We start from the raw sequence: 15,168 nt of genomic DNA, 5'->3' as shown, positions 1-15,168 counted from the left end.
CTGTGCTCAGAGTCCAGTAGTTCTCTCTCTGGAGGTGGATAGCATTTTCCATCAAGGATCTTTTAGAATGATCTTGGATTATTGTATGGATCAGTGCCTGAATCTTTCACAGCTCACTATAATTACAAGAGTAATACAATAATCTCCAAGTTCTGCTCACTGTGTATCAACTCATATAGATCCTCTCAGGTTTTTCTGAAACTATCCTATTTAGCATTTCTTATAGCACAATAGTATTCCATCAGTATCATATACCACTGATGGGTATTCCCTTAATTTCCAATTCTTTGCCAAAGCAAGAGTAGCCACTTTAAGTAGTTTTGTACTTATATATTCTTTTCCTTTATTTTAATCTGTTTGGGATATAGACTTTGTAGTAGTATTGCTAGGTTAAAGAGCATAAATAGTTTTTATGACCCTTTAAACATAGTTCCAAATTGTTATTCAGAATGGATGAACCTACTAATAACTACCAACAGTGCACTATTATCCCTGTTTTTCCACATTTCTTTTCTTTTATTTAATTTTTAGTCAATCATTTGACAAGCTTTTTTATTGTTATTTTGTTTACCATTAAGTTTCTATATTCCTTTTAGCATTTAGCATTTTCCTTTTCTGCCATGTGAGCCACTCTCATGGGTGTGAGGTGCTTCAGAGTTGTTTTAATTTGAATTTCTTTAATCAATAGTACTTAAAGAGCATTTTTTTCATATTACTATTGATAGCTTTGATTTTTTCTTCTGAAATCTGAGGATTTGATCTTATTTTAATAAAATTGGCCCAATTCACTATGTATTTAAGAAATGTACTCTTTATCAGAGAAACTAGCTGTTAATTCTTTTCCCCAATCTCCTGCTTTCCTTTTAATTTTGTCTACATTGGTTTTGCTGATGCAAAAATGTTTTAACTTCATGTAACAACAATTATCCCATTAGACATATATATATATATGTATATATATATATATACATATATATATATATATATGTGTGTGTCCCATGATCCTTTTTACTTTTTCAGTCATAAATGTTTCTCATAACCATAGATCTGACAGGTCATTTTTCTAAGCTTCCCTAATTTGCTATAACTATGCTAAGTCATATACCCATTCTAACCTTATCTTTGTAGGACATGTGAGAGGTTGGTTGTATTTGCCAATTTTCAAAATTGGTTCTATATCTTGAGTACCAAATCCACATGAGAGGAGTTTAGTGTAAAGATTTTTTTCCCTTCATTCAACCACTTGCCAATTATTTTCTTATATGCATTAATGTTGTCTGTGAAGGAGTTTTTCAGGTTGAAATAATCAAAGTTTTATATTTTAACTTTTGAAATTGACTCTATTTCTTGTATCCTTAAAAATATGCCTCCTGGGCGGCTATGTAGCACAATAAGTAGAGCAAGCAAAACTACAAATTTTAATAGTCAGGTTTGCTATGAACTTTATTGGAGTTAGTAAAACCTGAAGACCATCAGTTCAGAAAAAATGTTAACAATATTCCTTCACAAGGAAGACATTTACCTTAGTCTGTTATTCAGCATAGCCATTCCTCTCCAATATGACTTGATAGCCATTTCCAGACCATTTCCCTAAAATATGTTTTGTTTTTTTTATGAGTATAGAAGAACAACATGTAAAAGGGAATATATTGTACCAGAAATGAAATCACTGCCAACTTATAATTATATCTGACCAAGCTGAGTAACTTAAACTGATCAATGTATGGGCTTATCCCACAATCTGCACTGTAATATAATAAGTGTATTGGTAAATCCAGGGAGATGAGTAAAAATCCTCAATTTTGTTATCAATGGTAGTTACTGCAGTTAAAGAGAAAACAATGACTAGTAAATGAGTGAGGCAAAACTTCCTACCTTCCAAATTCTTCCCTGTTTCCAGCATACATGAGGGCCACCAATGTATTAGTGATTGAAGTCCCAACATTGGCTCCCATGAGCATGGGAATTGCTGCACTTACTTTCAACACTGTCAAAGGAAAAAAGGTCAATGAAGAAGAAAAATGGTAGAAATTCATAGGAAGAAGACTTAAACTCTCATCCTAAGACCAAGTGCCCAGAACTATAACTAGAGCAAGGGGACTGGGGCTTTTGCTAAAACAAGAAAACCAGAGATCACTGGAAGCAATATTGAAGAGTGTGGACAATGTTGACTGTGGTAACATTCTGGTCCCACGATTACCTCTTACACCCTTCAGTGACTTAGAAACTTCTGTCTTTTCTCCTTTTTTCTTCCTCTTTTCTCCTTCACTGCCAACCTCTATGGAAGCTTAGCTCCTGACCCCACATCTATCCCTTGCACTAAATGCCAAACTGACATATAAGGGTGTGTGGAAGCCAGTCCTGGGATCTGGAGAGATCTGGTTCAATTCACAGTCATTTGAAAAACAAAGAATTGTTTCAAAAAGATCTGGCCTGAATTATCTCTAATAGAAAAAGAAATTTGCTCATACTGTAACTATATCAAAGACTCAGCTGTGTTAAATATCAGACAGGAAAAGTGGAAAGAAGTAGTTCACATTGAGCTCCATTCTTCCAAAGCAATAAGCTTTGAAGATTTCACCCAAGAATATGCAACCCAATTCTACCAGCTAGAGCTTAATTTTATGGCTCTACCACAGGAATAGGAAGGGTAGATGACATCAGAAGAAGAGATTCAACCTGAGAGAAGTTTGAAAAAGCAAGAAGATAAAGCTTAAAGGCCAGGGCACATTGAAATAATGACATGATTGTAAAATTTGAATGAAACTCTTTGAATGGATACAGGCTTGCTTAATTAATTAACTGAGCTCTGTGTATATATGCTCCTGTTTATTTGTCAGGACTGACTCACTTGAAGATGACACCATGGTGATGATGATGGATGTGGCTATGGTGGAACTCTGCAACACAGCAGTCACTAGCAAACCTATTGTTGAGCCGGATATGGGGTTGTGAAGTATTGAATGGTCCAAGAAAATTTCTCCAGCCAATTTTCCTAAAAAAGGTAAAAACATTAAAAAAAAAATATATATATATGGTGGTTGGCTGAAACTCTTATGCTATACATCAAAGGCTGGGGGCCATTGTGTGGAATGAGGATTGAGTGAGGACAGTCAGCTGCCTGCCAAAGCTATCACCATGGCAGAAGGCAGTGAGTGTCGAATTTAGTTTTAGGAAGCCATGAGTTCAGATCCTGCCTCTGTTTCCCTCTATTAGCATAGGTTAGGCAATTTGATTTTCTGCATAAATTTTTTGAATTTCAAAGGGCCACAAAAGGCCAGCTATTATTATCTTTGGCCCTGAATGTCACTTTTTCTCTCATTCCAGTTTAGCATCTCTCTTGTTTTATAACTAATTAACTTGCTGTTCCCCTCATAGAAGGCTTACTTGTTCCTGTTCTTTGATAGAATTACTCTGGTCTCTAAGGGCCTCTTCTCGCTCTTTCACCCTCCTCCCCAAAGATTCTTTCAGTTGGAGGGCAGGGGCACTCTCTGTCTCTTACAAAGCAACTCTATTGTCTGAGTGGCCCTAAGGAAGGTGGATGGTGCAAGTGTATAGAAAGTTGGACCTTGAATCAAGAAGTCATTAGTTCAACTCTAGCCTCAGAGACACTTATTCCCTATGTGACCCTTGACAAGTCACTTAACCATTTTCAGTCTCAGTTTCCTTTATTGTAAAATGAACCTACATCATAGGGCTTTTGTATGAAATGAGAATATTTGAATGCTAAGCATAGTGCCTTGTACATAGTAAATGACATATAAATACTTATTTCCTTCCCCTACTTGTTTATTTAAAGTATATACATTTGTGGAGTATAATAAAGACCTTAAATGCTTTCCATCTGCTTGTTGTTTTATCTCAACAAAATTGCAAAGTTCCCTCCTGAAGATAAAGATGGGTCTTCCATTTCCTTTCTATGACTCCATCCCTGCTCCAAAATTTAGTCAAAATAATGGAAATACATTATTAATTTATTATAGGAATATATACATTATATATAGTTTATCATAGGAAACATGAAAGGCAGGCTTCATACAAAGGGAATGGAGTGAAGGATGAAGTCAATTGTCCTAATAGTTCGAATAAAAAATGAATGCCATTATACTAATTAAAGTCAACAAGGAAGAAAATGTACTAGACCAGGTTAGAGAATATGCCCCCCCCCCCAACACACACACACACACAGACTGACCTACCCCAAGTTCTCTACCTACAAAAACAGATTGTTTTAAGATACTACTGGAAGAATTTGTGGAAAGAATATAAAGAAGAATGGGATGGGGAAGGTCCAAAAGGTAGACCTATTTGGACAAAATGACTCCAGTGCTTATCTTCACTTTTTTTTGGCATAAATCTAGCATTATAGTTTTCTCATAGAAAATTACTTCTATTGCCAACCCAACACATACTTTAATCTGATGGCAATATATCTATATTCAGATAGATCAATGAGAGAGAGAGAGAGAGAGAGAGAGAGAGAGAGAGAGAGAGAGAGAGAGAGAGAGAGAGAGAGGGAGGGAGGGAGGGAGGGAGGGAGGGAGAGGGAGAGGGAGAGAAAAAGAAGTGGATAGGTAGATATGGAGAGGCAGAGAGAAACAAAAAGAGAAAGAAAAGAGAGTGAAAAATATATGAAATATAAATCCTAAACTGTCTTACTTCCAGAGACTAGAGTTGAAGTAAGGTGTGTTGTGTGCTAGGTTGTGGGGTGGAGAGTAGAAAATGGTGAAAAATAGTAATCAAGAAGCATCCATGTCAAAATATTTCTTGAGTGGATGAAAAAGTGAGATTCCTGAGAATATAGTTTAAAAGAAGGAAGATTAATTGGGTTAAGATTGCTTGTTGATTGACTATGAGCTGAACAAAAATCAATTTGGAAGCAAAAAAAAAAAAGTTACCAACAAACTTTTGGCCCTTCCTGAAATTGTTTTTCATACCTGAAATCAGCTGGAAGGCATTGCTGAGCATGTCCAAGGAACAGGCAAAAATGAAGAGTGATATCAAGAGGAAAATCACTTTTAGGATGATTCGAAAAAAAAAAAGAATCCTTTTCTCTGTGGAAGTAGTCTCTGCAAAAAGAAAACATAGATGCAAAAAGAAATGTTATAAAATATAACACTTATTCATATTAAAAACTCTTAAAAGCAGAGGTATAAATTTATTTTTCCCTTAGATTAATAAGTATACATTTTAAACCAGTAGCAAACAAATTTTGTAATTGGATAAATTGGAAGACTTTTCCATAAGACAAAGAATAAAAAAGGATGTCAATTATCACCATTTTTATTTAGTTTTATGCTAGAAATGCCAGGTAGAGTAATGAGAATAAAAAGAAATCGAAGTATCAGAATGTGCAAAGAGATAACAAAACTTTTTCTTTTCAGAGATGATATGAAAATGATGATTATATAATTGAGAGAGAGAATCAGTGGTTCAATGAAAAAATTAATTGACTTTAGCAAACTGTCAGGATATAAAATATATGACTAACAATATCTTACAATGGCATACTAAGAGATAACCCAATTAAATTAGCCATAGATTGAATAAAATATGTTCCAAAGCAAATCCAGAGGCTAGAAGAATATAATTATAGAACATTTTCTATATAAATAGTCAGATTTAAATAATTGGAGAAATATTATTTGTCATGGATGGGCAGAGCCAATATAATTAAAATGACAGTTCTACTTAAACTAATCTATTTATTCAATGACAACCCAATTAAATAAAAAAAAATTTATTTTGTTGAACTAGGAAAAAAATCAACATTTATTTGCAAAAAACAAAAGGTTAAGAATTTCAAAGGAGGCTTCTAGAACACTCAAACACAGATGGTACAGGGGAGGCAGACACCTACTTGGAAGGAGATTACAGGAGTCCCTTAGCTATCTCTGAGTGCAAGGCTCTTATTGCATTGCCCACATGGAAAACCAGGTCTCAGTTGTGGGGCACAGTCTCAGGGTGAGGAGGAGTACCAGCATATAACTGTACTTGTAGCCACAAAGGAGCAGGGGACCTGATTATCGTTCAAAGAGGGAAAGGAGTGCTTGTGATTACTCATAGACCAGAGAACAGGAGGGGCACACCTATTAAACACACCTATCCTTAATATCATTCCACCTTGGAATAACATAAAGCAGACAGATTCCCAGTGCCAGCTCTGAAGGCAGCAGCACAAAGAACCTAAAGGTTAGAACAGTGCTCCCTTTAGCACAGTGACAAACCCCAATTTTAATAGCTTTTTAAACTAAAAGAAAAGGAAAAGGCAGGAAATTGAGCAAACAACAGCAAAAGAAACCACATAGATAGTTATTTTGGAGATGGTACACTCAAACTCAGAAGAACACAATGAAGTCAATCTTGCTACCTCCAAAGCCTCCAAAAAAAAATATGACTTGCTCTCAAGTCCAAAAGGAATTAATGGAGGAGCTCAAAAAGAATTTCAAAAATCAAATAAGAGAGGTAGAAGAAAATTTTACAAAATAAATGAGAATGATATGTATAAACCATGAAAAAAAAGAGTTAATTGCCTGATAAAGGAGGTACAAAAAATACTGAAGAAATGAATATTTAAAAAAACCAGAATGGGCCTAGTGGTATAAGAGCCACAGAGATCCAAAGAAGAGAAGAAGGGAGATATTATAAACAAATGAGAACCGAGAATATATTACCTATCACATTTATGGATAGAAGAATTTATGAGATAGCATTATAAAGGGTTTAAATGACTAATTTTGAATACATTAAATTGGAACGTTTTGTAAAAATAAAATGAAGATAGTCAAGATTAAAAGGAAAGAAATAAGTTGAAAAAATTTTAAATAGATTTTCTCATATCTGAAATATATAATTTAGTGAAATATGTCAGAATATGAGTAAATCCACCATTAGTAAATGGTGAAAACATGAACAGACTGTTTTTTGATAAAGAAATCAAAGATACATATAATATTTATAACTATAAAAATACTCTAAATAATTCTTGATTAGAGAAACGCAAATGAAAACAGCTGTAAAATATCTCAAACCTATGAGACTGGACAAAATCATGAGAGGACAACATGACAAATGTTGGAGGGGATGTTGAAAAAAGAAGGACACATACATTTTGGGTGTATCTATGAAATGATCTAATCATTTTGGAAAACAATCTGGAGTTATACTCAAAAAGTTATAAAAATGTGTATATCTTTTGATTCAATAATACCACTATTAGTTTATTTCCTAAGGCAATGAAGGAAAAAAAATGAGCCTATAAGTTCTCAAATATTTATAGAAACTCTTTTTGGGGTGGCAAAGAACTAGAAACTGAAGAGATATTCATCAACTGGGGAATGGCTACATAAGTTGTGGTATGTAATTATAATGGAATAATATTTCGCCATAAGAAATGATAAACAAGATGATCACAAAAAACATGGGAAGACTTATATGAAGTGATTTAAAGTGAAGTGAACAGAATCAAAGGATAATTGTACAGTAATGATATATGTAATGATCAACTGTGAAAGAATTAACTATCATCGACTAGGCAAGGATCCAGGAAAACTCTAATTGACCCATGAGTAAAAGGATATCCACAGCCCTAGAAGGAACAGTGTCCTGATAAAGACTGAACCATACCATTCTTCACTTTATTTCTTTAATGAATGTTTCTTTAGTGTAAACAATATGAGTCCTGTTTCACAACATGATGAACAGGGAAATACATACTATATGAAAATATAGGTAAACCTATATCCCATTACCTGCTTTCTTGGGAAAGGTTGAGAGGGAGGACAAATAAAAAAGAATGCTTGATTTTTTAAACCCTTATCTTCCATCTTAGAATCAATTCTATTTATGGTTCTAAGGCAGAAGAATAGAAAGGGCTTGGTAATGGGAGTTGAATGACTTTCCCACAGTCATACAGCTAGGAAGTGTCTGAGGCCAGAGTTGAACCCAGGATGTCCTATCTCAAGGCCTGGCTTTCTATCCAGTAAGCCACCTAGCTGCCCCTGAGATATAGATTTTGAACAAGTCTAATGTGAGAATTTGTTTCTCTTAGATAAACTTATTAATTATAATCCGTTACATATTTATAATAAATCACATATATTATTGTTATATTACACATTATATGATTAAAAAAATTTAATGGTAACTCCAAAAAGAAACCATGGGGAAGAGAAGCATTTATTAAATACCTACTATGTACCATACTTTTTGCTAGACACTTAAAAAATATTGTTTCATTTATTGCATGCATGTGGGTATAGTGTGCTCACATGTGTGCATACACACATATTTGTTCTAGAATTTTGTGGAAGAATGGCTCAACTTTTTCTAGCCAAAGGAAGCAAACTGGGATTGTCAACTTTTGTTCTGCATTACCAACAATACCACTACTAAGTTTGTATCCCAAAAAGATTAAAGGGGGAAAAAGGACCTATATTTACATGTGTACACACACACACACACACACACACACACACACACACACTGTATAGATATAGATATAGATATGGCAGTTCTTGTGGTGGCAAAGAAGTGGAAATTAAGGGGATGCACATTGATTAGGAAAGGAACAAGTTGGCAAAAGAAGTTATGGCACATATTGGAATGAAGTATTACTGTGCTAAAAGAAAAGACAAGGAGTGATGGTTTCAGGACAAACAAACAAGAAAAAATGTGGTAAGACCTATACAAACAGATGCAAAGTGAAGTAAGAACTAGGAGGGCATTCTGTACATAAATAGCAATATGCTAATAATGATCATCTGTGAAAGACTTGGCTACCCTGATTACAACTATCAAGATAACTTCAAAGGACTAATAAGGAAAGAACATTTCACCTTCAGAGAGAGAACTGATGAACTTTGCATGCAAATTAAAGTATCATTTTATCACTTTATTTTTATTGCTTTCTTGGAAAAAATGATCAATATGTGTATAATCAGGTTCTACTCCCCAGAACCTCTCTCTGAGCATTCCATATTCCTTCTCACATTGTATGCTAACATAGGGAGGATATAAGTTTTGTGTAGCCCCACCTTACTCTCTCTCTTCCTGTGATCACATCTGTGGATGCTGGCTTTGGGCCAGGCAGGAGAACTTACTCATGTGGTCTTATTTTTGTTAGATAATTAGGTTTTTATACTTCTATTTCCCTTTTATTCCTTCTACTTCAAGTGATTATTAATAAACTTTATAAAATTAATACTTGGAGTTATTGGATATTAATTTAAATCTTATGTTGTGGTGACCAGAAGACTGGAGTTTAGAACTCTAGCTCTGCTCTAAGTTGTAGAGCAGTTTTTAAAGACAGATTAGTTTTAAAAGCCTCTGCCACTCTGCTGCTGCTGCTGCTGCTGCTCCTGCTGCTGCTCTTGCCATTGCTGATGCCTCCCATGCTTGACTAGACACTGGCTGGGGATCCTTGCGAGCCACTTTCCCTGGGGATGGTAAATTATATCTCCCTCTCTTTCCCTTACATTGCCAACAGCTGAGTGCTTTCTGCTGCTTTTAAAGCCTGGGTGTTTATTTTAGGCAACAATTAGCCTCCTAAAGGCTCTTACCTGAGTTGATGCTTGCACTCTCTCTTTTTTTTTTAAACATTATTTTATTTGGTCATTTCCAAACATTATTCATTGGAAACAAAAATCATTTTCTTTTCCTTCCCCCCTCTACCCCCCCCCCCACCTCTCCCATAGCCGGCTCATGATTCCACTGGGTATCACACTTGCACCCTCTTAACTCCTTGCCAGTGTGGCAGCGGAAGCAAGTGGCTACCTGGTATTTTTACCCGTGGTGAGAGTGGAGGGGAGGTGTAAATTTTATAACTACTCCACCCTGATCAGACTGTACTTTAGAAGATCTGATTTAGCTATTTCCTGATCAGGAACAATGGAGATACTTGGTTTAACAGAATCAAGTCTTGGGAACTATACATTTCTCCACCCTACTCAGTTTAACAAGGTCAGGATGCCTGCACCCATACTCAAATATTTAATTATCTGAGGAAATGGCCTTCACATGTGCAGAAAAAGCAGACAGACCCCTGGGCTGTCCTAAGTCAAGCTAAGCTATCATTGGTACAGATGAAATGCAGGAAAGTGATATAAAACTGTCTATATAAGGCATGCCACTGTCTCTCTTCACTCTTTCCCTGGAGAGGTGACTCTGGCTGGCAGCATGCTAGGTGTTCTGACACCTTGAAGTGGTGGCAGTTATTTGTCTGGGTTTGGTGGTGAGTTTGCCCTTGAGCTGATTCAGGTTCGGGCATCTTGGCTGAGCCCTTTTGGAGCTCAGGCTGATTCCTTCTTCCTTCACACTCCAAAACCTTACTTTCTAGATCTCCTAATCTTCCCACCTGGTACTATCCAGGTGGGAGAAATCCTACTCCTTTTCCTTCTTCCTTCTTCTTAATCTCTTTCCACTTTATCAATTAAATCACCATAAAATTTCTAGCTGATTTGGGTATTTTATTATTTGGGATTTCCCCTGGTGACCAATTAAATTTAGATTTTAAGTCACAACGCTAAAATTATCCTTTACAAAAGTTACACTTCCAAACCTCTTTCCTTTACTCCTAGCCAGTACATACTAGGGTAGTGCCACCTACAGACAGGAAGTAGATTTGCAACCAATTTAATAAGTAGAATTGCAAGCATGGCTCACTCTATGAAAGAGCAGTGCCTTACCAACATTTTAGGATGTTCTGTTCTTCCTACAGTTCCTGAATGCATTGTTAGTTTGAGTATTCTCAAGATTCATAGGGGAGATTCATCTCCCTACACCCCCTTGCCATTTTGGCCTGCCCAGACTCTGCAACACATCCAATATCAGATTTGTCCACACTATACTCAGTGAAGGTATGGGGAACCCCAAAGGTGTGACCAAAGGAATCTAAGTGGGCAATGATACTTGGGAGGGGAAGGAATCTTTAAGAGTCTGGAGGTACATTTTTAAGCCCTTTCAGACCCTACTGTTTTATTGATGTGAACTGTTTTAGTTTATTCCCTTCCAAATAGTGAAGAAATCTCTATAACACAGCTATCAGAATTGGAGAAAAAGACTCTTGAATTCATTGCTCACATCCTGTCACATATATTGTATTTGCTGATTGTTTTAAGATTTAATTTTGTTTTTTAAGTTCACATGTTGATCTAATCTATTATCTTCCATTACACTGTGTCATTTTCAGCTACTGTGTTTTGGCCATTTTGCTATATATTCTGTTACATTGTCTTTATTTGCACCCTCTTCATCTGACTGGGCTGGAGAAAATACCATTGTAAAAGCTCATAGTCTAGTTGGGGAAATCCTTTTCCATGACAAACCCTTAAGGTCCTTATGGATGCTAGGTTTGTCACCAAATCAATTTGTGGTCATGTGTTGTCTTAATGGCTTTTTGTTCCTTTTTGCCTTTGTTAACTGTCACATAGATGATGATGGATGGACTCCATCAAACTGGTTACAACCTGTATACAACTTTTGGAGAATTTAATGATCTAAAAATTTAAATAGATTTTAAAGGGTCTTCATAAGTGCTTTTTCAGATATATAGTAGTCCTACTACTTCTGATTGATCATTTGCCTGTCTTTGAGTTGTTTGTAACAAGAGGTAAAGATCTATTTAGTAGTTGAAGTAGTGCTCTAGCACTATTTTATTTCCCACCTCTACATTTATAAGAATGGAATGGATGAGACATATAAATATATGCCTTTTGAGATTGTTATAGTCACATATGAGAGGTGGGAAGGTTATCCTAGGGGGCGTGGAACTCCTGGATGACTCCCAAGAGGGAGCATTTCCCATGGAGCCTAGTGGCTTATGGATGATTTTTATATTTGTAACTCTTCAGCTTACTCTACCCTTCAACCAGAATGACCTAGATTCCCGGTGACATTTTAGACACAAAAGATTTTCACCAGCAGTACAGAGATTTTTCTGGTTTCTCCTGCTAAATTTTAGAATAATGGCAGTAATAGATTGTTAAAAGTATCTCAGCCAAGGTTGAAAGATTGGCTAGATGCGGAGAACCTCTGACAAGTATCCATGAGCTTCAGTGCCTACAGAGACTCATGTGAATATTAATGATAGTGGGTTTGTTTGCTCTTGTCATTAAATGGGTTTTTGTGGGTTAGGGGATTTTGGCACTTCTTTGAATGTGCATTGGCTGTTGTACTACTGTTTTTTATAAAGCAATTTTATTAGTGAAAATTATGTACACTAACACTGTGGATTATAACCAAGTTAAAAAGGAAATGAATCTCATTTTTGAATGAGAAACCTTTGTATTCTCCCTCTGCTTTGCTAATACTGTGTCACTGATTGTGAACTATATATTTCTGATATTTAAAAAAATTTATCACTGTTTTTTCTTGTATGTGCAATAGAGTATTTGAGTTCCTTTTTTCTCTCATTTTTTCTACTTGAAGCCCATGCTACCAGTATTAATGGTTTTTTATTTTATACTAATATAAGTTTACAATATCCATTAGCCTTAATATTAATGCATACCCAAAAGCTTTAGACTATGGAAAACTGCCATTGATTGTTAAATATCATGGGACTTTGATTAATGATTGTGTCTGATTCCAGGAGAAGGGATCACAAAAGAGCCATTATACAGTGCCAAGAAGCACAAGGTCAAGAAGACCAACCAATCCCAGTGGGATTGATGAAAATCTGCAGCAATGCAGAGGACTTATTTTGGGGTTTAAGGAAGAGTCTGTTTGACAATGTCAGATGGAGGATTTCCCCGTGCCAGATTCAGACAAAGTACATTAGTTGAGCTGCCATTTTGACTCCACTATCCCTGAAAGCAAAGGGAAAATCAGGCCAGGGAATGCTCTTTCCCATCTACTACAAAATCTAATCCCTTTTCTGTCTTTAATAGTGTAGCAATTTTCTGTAGTTTTGTCTGCTGATTGGGTAAGTACATATTGCTCTAATGGTCCTACAGGCCTGTGGGACATAAATCCCTTTATTAGGCCCTAATTTTAGGACCTATTATGGGCTTATTATTTGGTTACTCGAAATTTTTATATACTTTTTGATTTTGATTTTTTTCTTACTTTTTTCTTCTATTTATTTTTTAAAATATTTTTGACTTACTTTTAACAACTAATTCACATAACTTATAACTCAGCCATGTTTTCCTGAGCAATCCATGTATTGGTCAACACCCTCATAAAGGGGGATTATATAATTGTCATAAAATTCTAGATTTATTAAATTTTTCTTGTTTGAGAGTAATTTTAGGATAAGAAAATTGCTATCTCCATGAATCAAGAAAGTGAATTGTTTGGAGAAGGTGCCATAAATATGGCTGCAAAAACCACACACTGCACCAAAAGATCCAGAATGAACTTTGGGAAGTAGTAAAATTGAACTGTGGGGCATTGAATTCATTAATTTCGAATGTAAACTCTTATGCCAAAGGGAACTGTCCCCAATTGGCTTTTTGTCAGTGTGCCTAGCAATCGTTAGTTTTGTTCTCTTTCTCTTTTATTTCCATCAAATTTTCCCAAATTATTGTAATTTCCCCTTATAAAGTTCAATATTGTATGTACCTCTAGTTAAAGATCTTTAGAGATAGAAGTTGGTTATGTGTACTGATTTGGTGGGGAAACTAGGCAACTCTCTGAAACTATAAGTTATAAATGAATTGCCAATTTGTATCATTGGAGAAAATTTGTATTCCAAATATTTGGGATACATATGAAATTAGATTTGAACCAAAAAAAAAAGTGATAACTTCAGTTAAAAAAAAAAAGTCAAGATAGATATGGCATATGTAGAAAGACTACCTTTTAGAGTCAGCTAGGTGGGTCAGTGGATAGGGAGCCAGACCTGGAGACATGGGGTTTTTGCTTTTAATATGGCCTTAAATTCTTTCTTGTTATATGATGTAAAACAAATCACTTAACTCATCTGCCTTGGAACCAATACAAAGGATTGGTTCTAAGATGGAAGGTAAGAGTTTGCCTTCTCAAGAAGGGAGGAGACAAGATAGAGGAAGAGAATATGGAACTGAAATTAAAAAAAATTTAATTCATATTAAAATATTAAAAATTGTTTTTAAAGGTATTTGAGAAAAATTAAATTAAACACAATTAAAAACAAAAACAATCCCCTGTTCATCACCTAAAATTTTTACCAAAATGGAAGCTCCTAAGAATATTGTAGCTAAATTCCAAAGTTCCCAGATCAAGGAGAAAATAGTGAAAACTGTCAGAAAGAAACCATTCAAATGACATTGAACCACAGTTAGAATCATATAAGGTTTAGAACCTACTTCATTAAAGAAGCAAAAATGTCAGAATCTGATATTCTGGAAAAGAAAAGGGCTGGGTCTACAACCAAGAATAACCTACTCAGAGATACTCACTATAATTCTTTAGGGGAAAATGAATATTTCATGAAATTGAAGACTTTTAATTTTTTCTGAATAAAAGACTAAGCTGAATAAAAAAATTTGAATTTAAAGTACAAGACTTAAGAGAAACATAAAAACATAAACATGAAAGAGAAATAATAAAGGGCTCAATAAGCTTAAACTATATCATTTTCTATGTGGGAAGATAATACATATAAATTTTAAGAATTTTATCACTAGAAGGATTATACTTAGAAAAAACTGTGGGAGTGAGTCCATTTTGTTGGAATGTTATTAAAAAAATGTATAGAAAAGAAAGAGGGATTTACTGGGAGAAGGGAAATTATCTTACATAAAAGAGGACCACAAAAAAGAACTTTGACAGAGGAGGTAAAAATGGTTGAGGAAGTGGTCAAGCAACAGTTGAACCTCACAAATATATCTTACCCAATAGAGAAGTTGGAGGAGACAATAGAAGGTGCAGGATGGGGCTATAAAAGGGAGGGAAGATTAAAGAAGGCAGTGCTCAGAAGCAAAACAGACTTTAGAAAAGAGGCAGGATAAAAAAGAGAAGGATAATCAGAAGAAAATAGGATAGAAGGAAATGCATAGTTAGCAATTAGAACTGTGATTGTGAAAGAAATGAACTCACTCATAAAACAAAAGTACATAAAAGAATGGATTAGAAATCAGAGCCCAACATTATGTGTTTACAAGAAACACACTTGAAACAGAGAGACACACATAGTTAAAATAAAGGTTTAAAGCAGAATCATTATTCAGCTAAAGTTAAAAAAAA

At 35.1% G+C, this 15,168-nt stretch overlaps 1 protein-coding gene across 1 annotated transcript in view; it reads right to left on the bottom strand.

The window, feature by feature from the left end:
* Positions 1 to 15,168, bottom strand: part of LOC100012427 (sodium-dependent phosphate transport protein 2B-like) — a 52,097-nt gene that overhangs the window by 28,544 nt on the left and 8,385 nt on the right. The window contains exons 2-4 of the mRNA XM_007496608.3: positions 4,938 to 5,069; positions 2,852 to 2,995; positions 1,876 to 1,987 (exon numbers count right to left, since the gene is read on the bottom strand). Coding sequence (XP_007496670.1) covers positions 1,876 to 1,987; positions 2,852 to 2,995; positions 4,938 to 5,069 — 388 coding nt within the window. The remainder of the gene's footprint in view (positions 1 to 1,875; positions 1,988 to 2,851; positions 2,996 to 4,937; positions 5,070 to 15,168) is intronic.

Source organism: Monodelphis domestica, chromosome 6 (genome assembly GCF_027887165.1).
Source record: "Monodelphis domestica isolate mMonDom1 chromosome 6, mMonDom1.pri, whole genome shotgun sequence".
Taxonomy (NCBI): Eukaryota; Metazoa; Chordata; class Mammalia; order Didelphimorphia; family Didelphidae; genus Monodelphis; species Monodelphis domestica.
The sequence above is the reverse complement of the archived record's forward strand: the minus strand, read 5'-3'. Positions and strand labels throughout refer to the sequence as shown.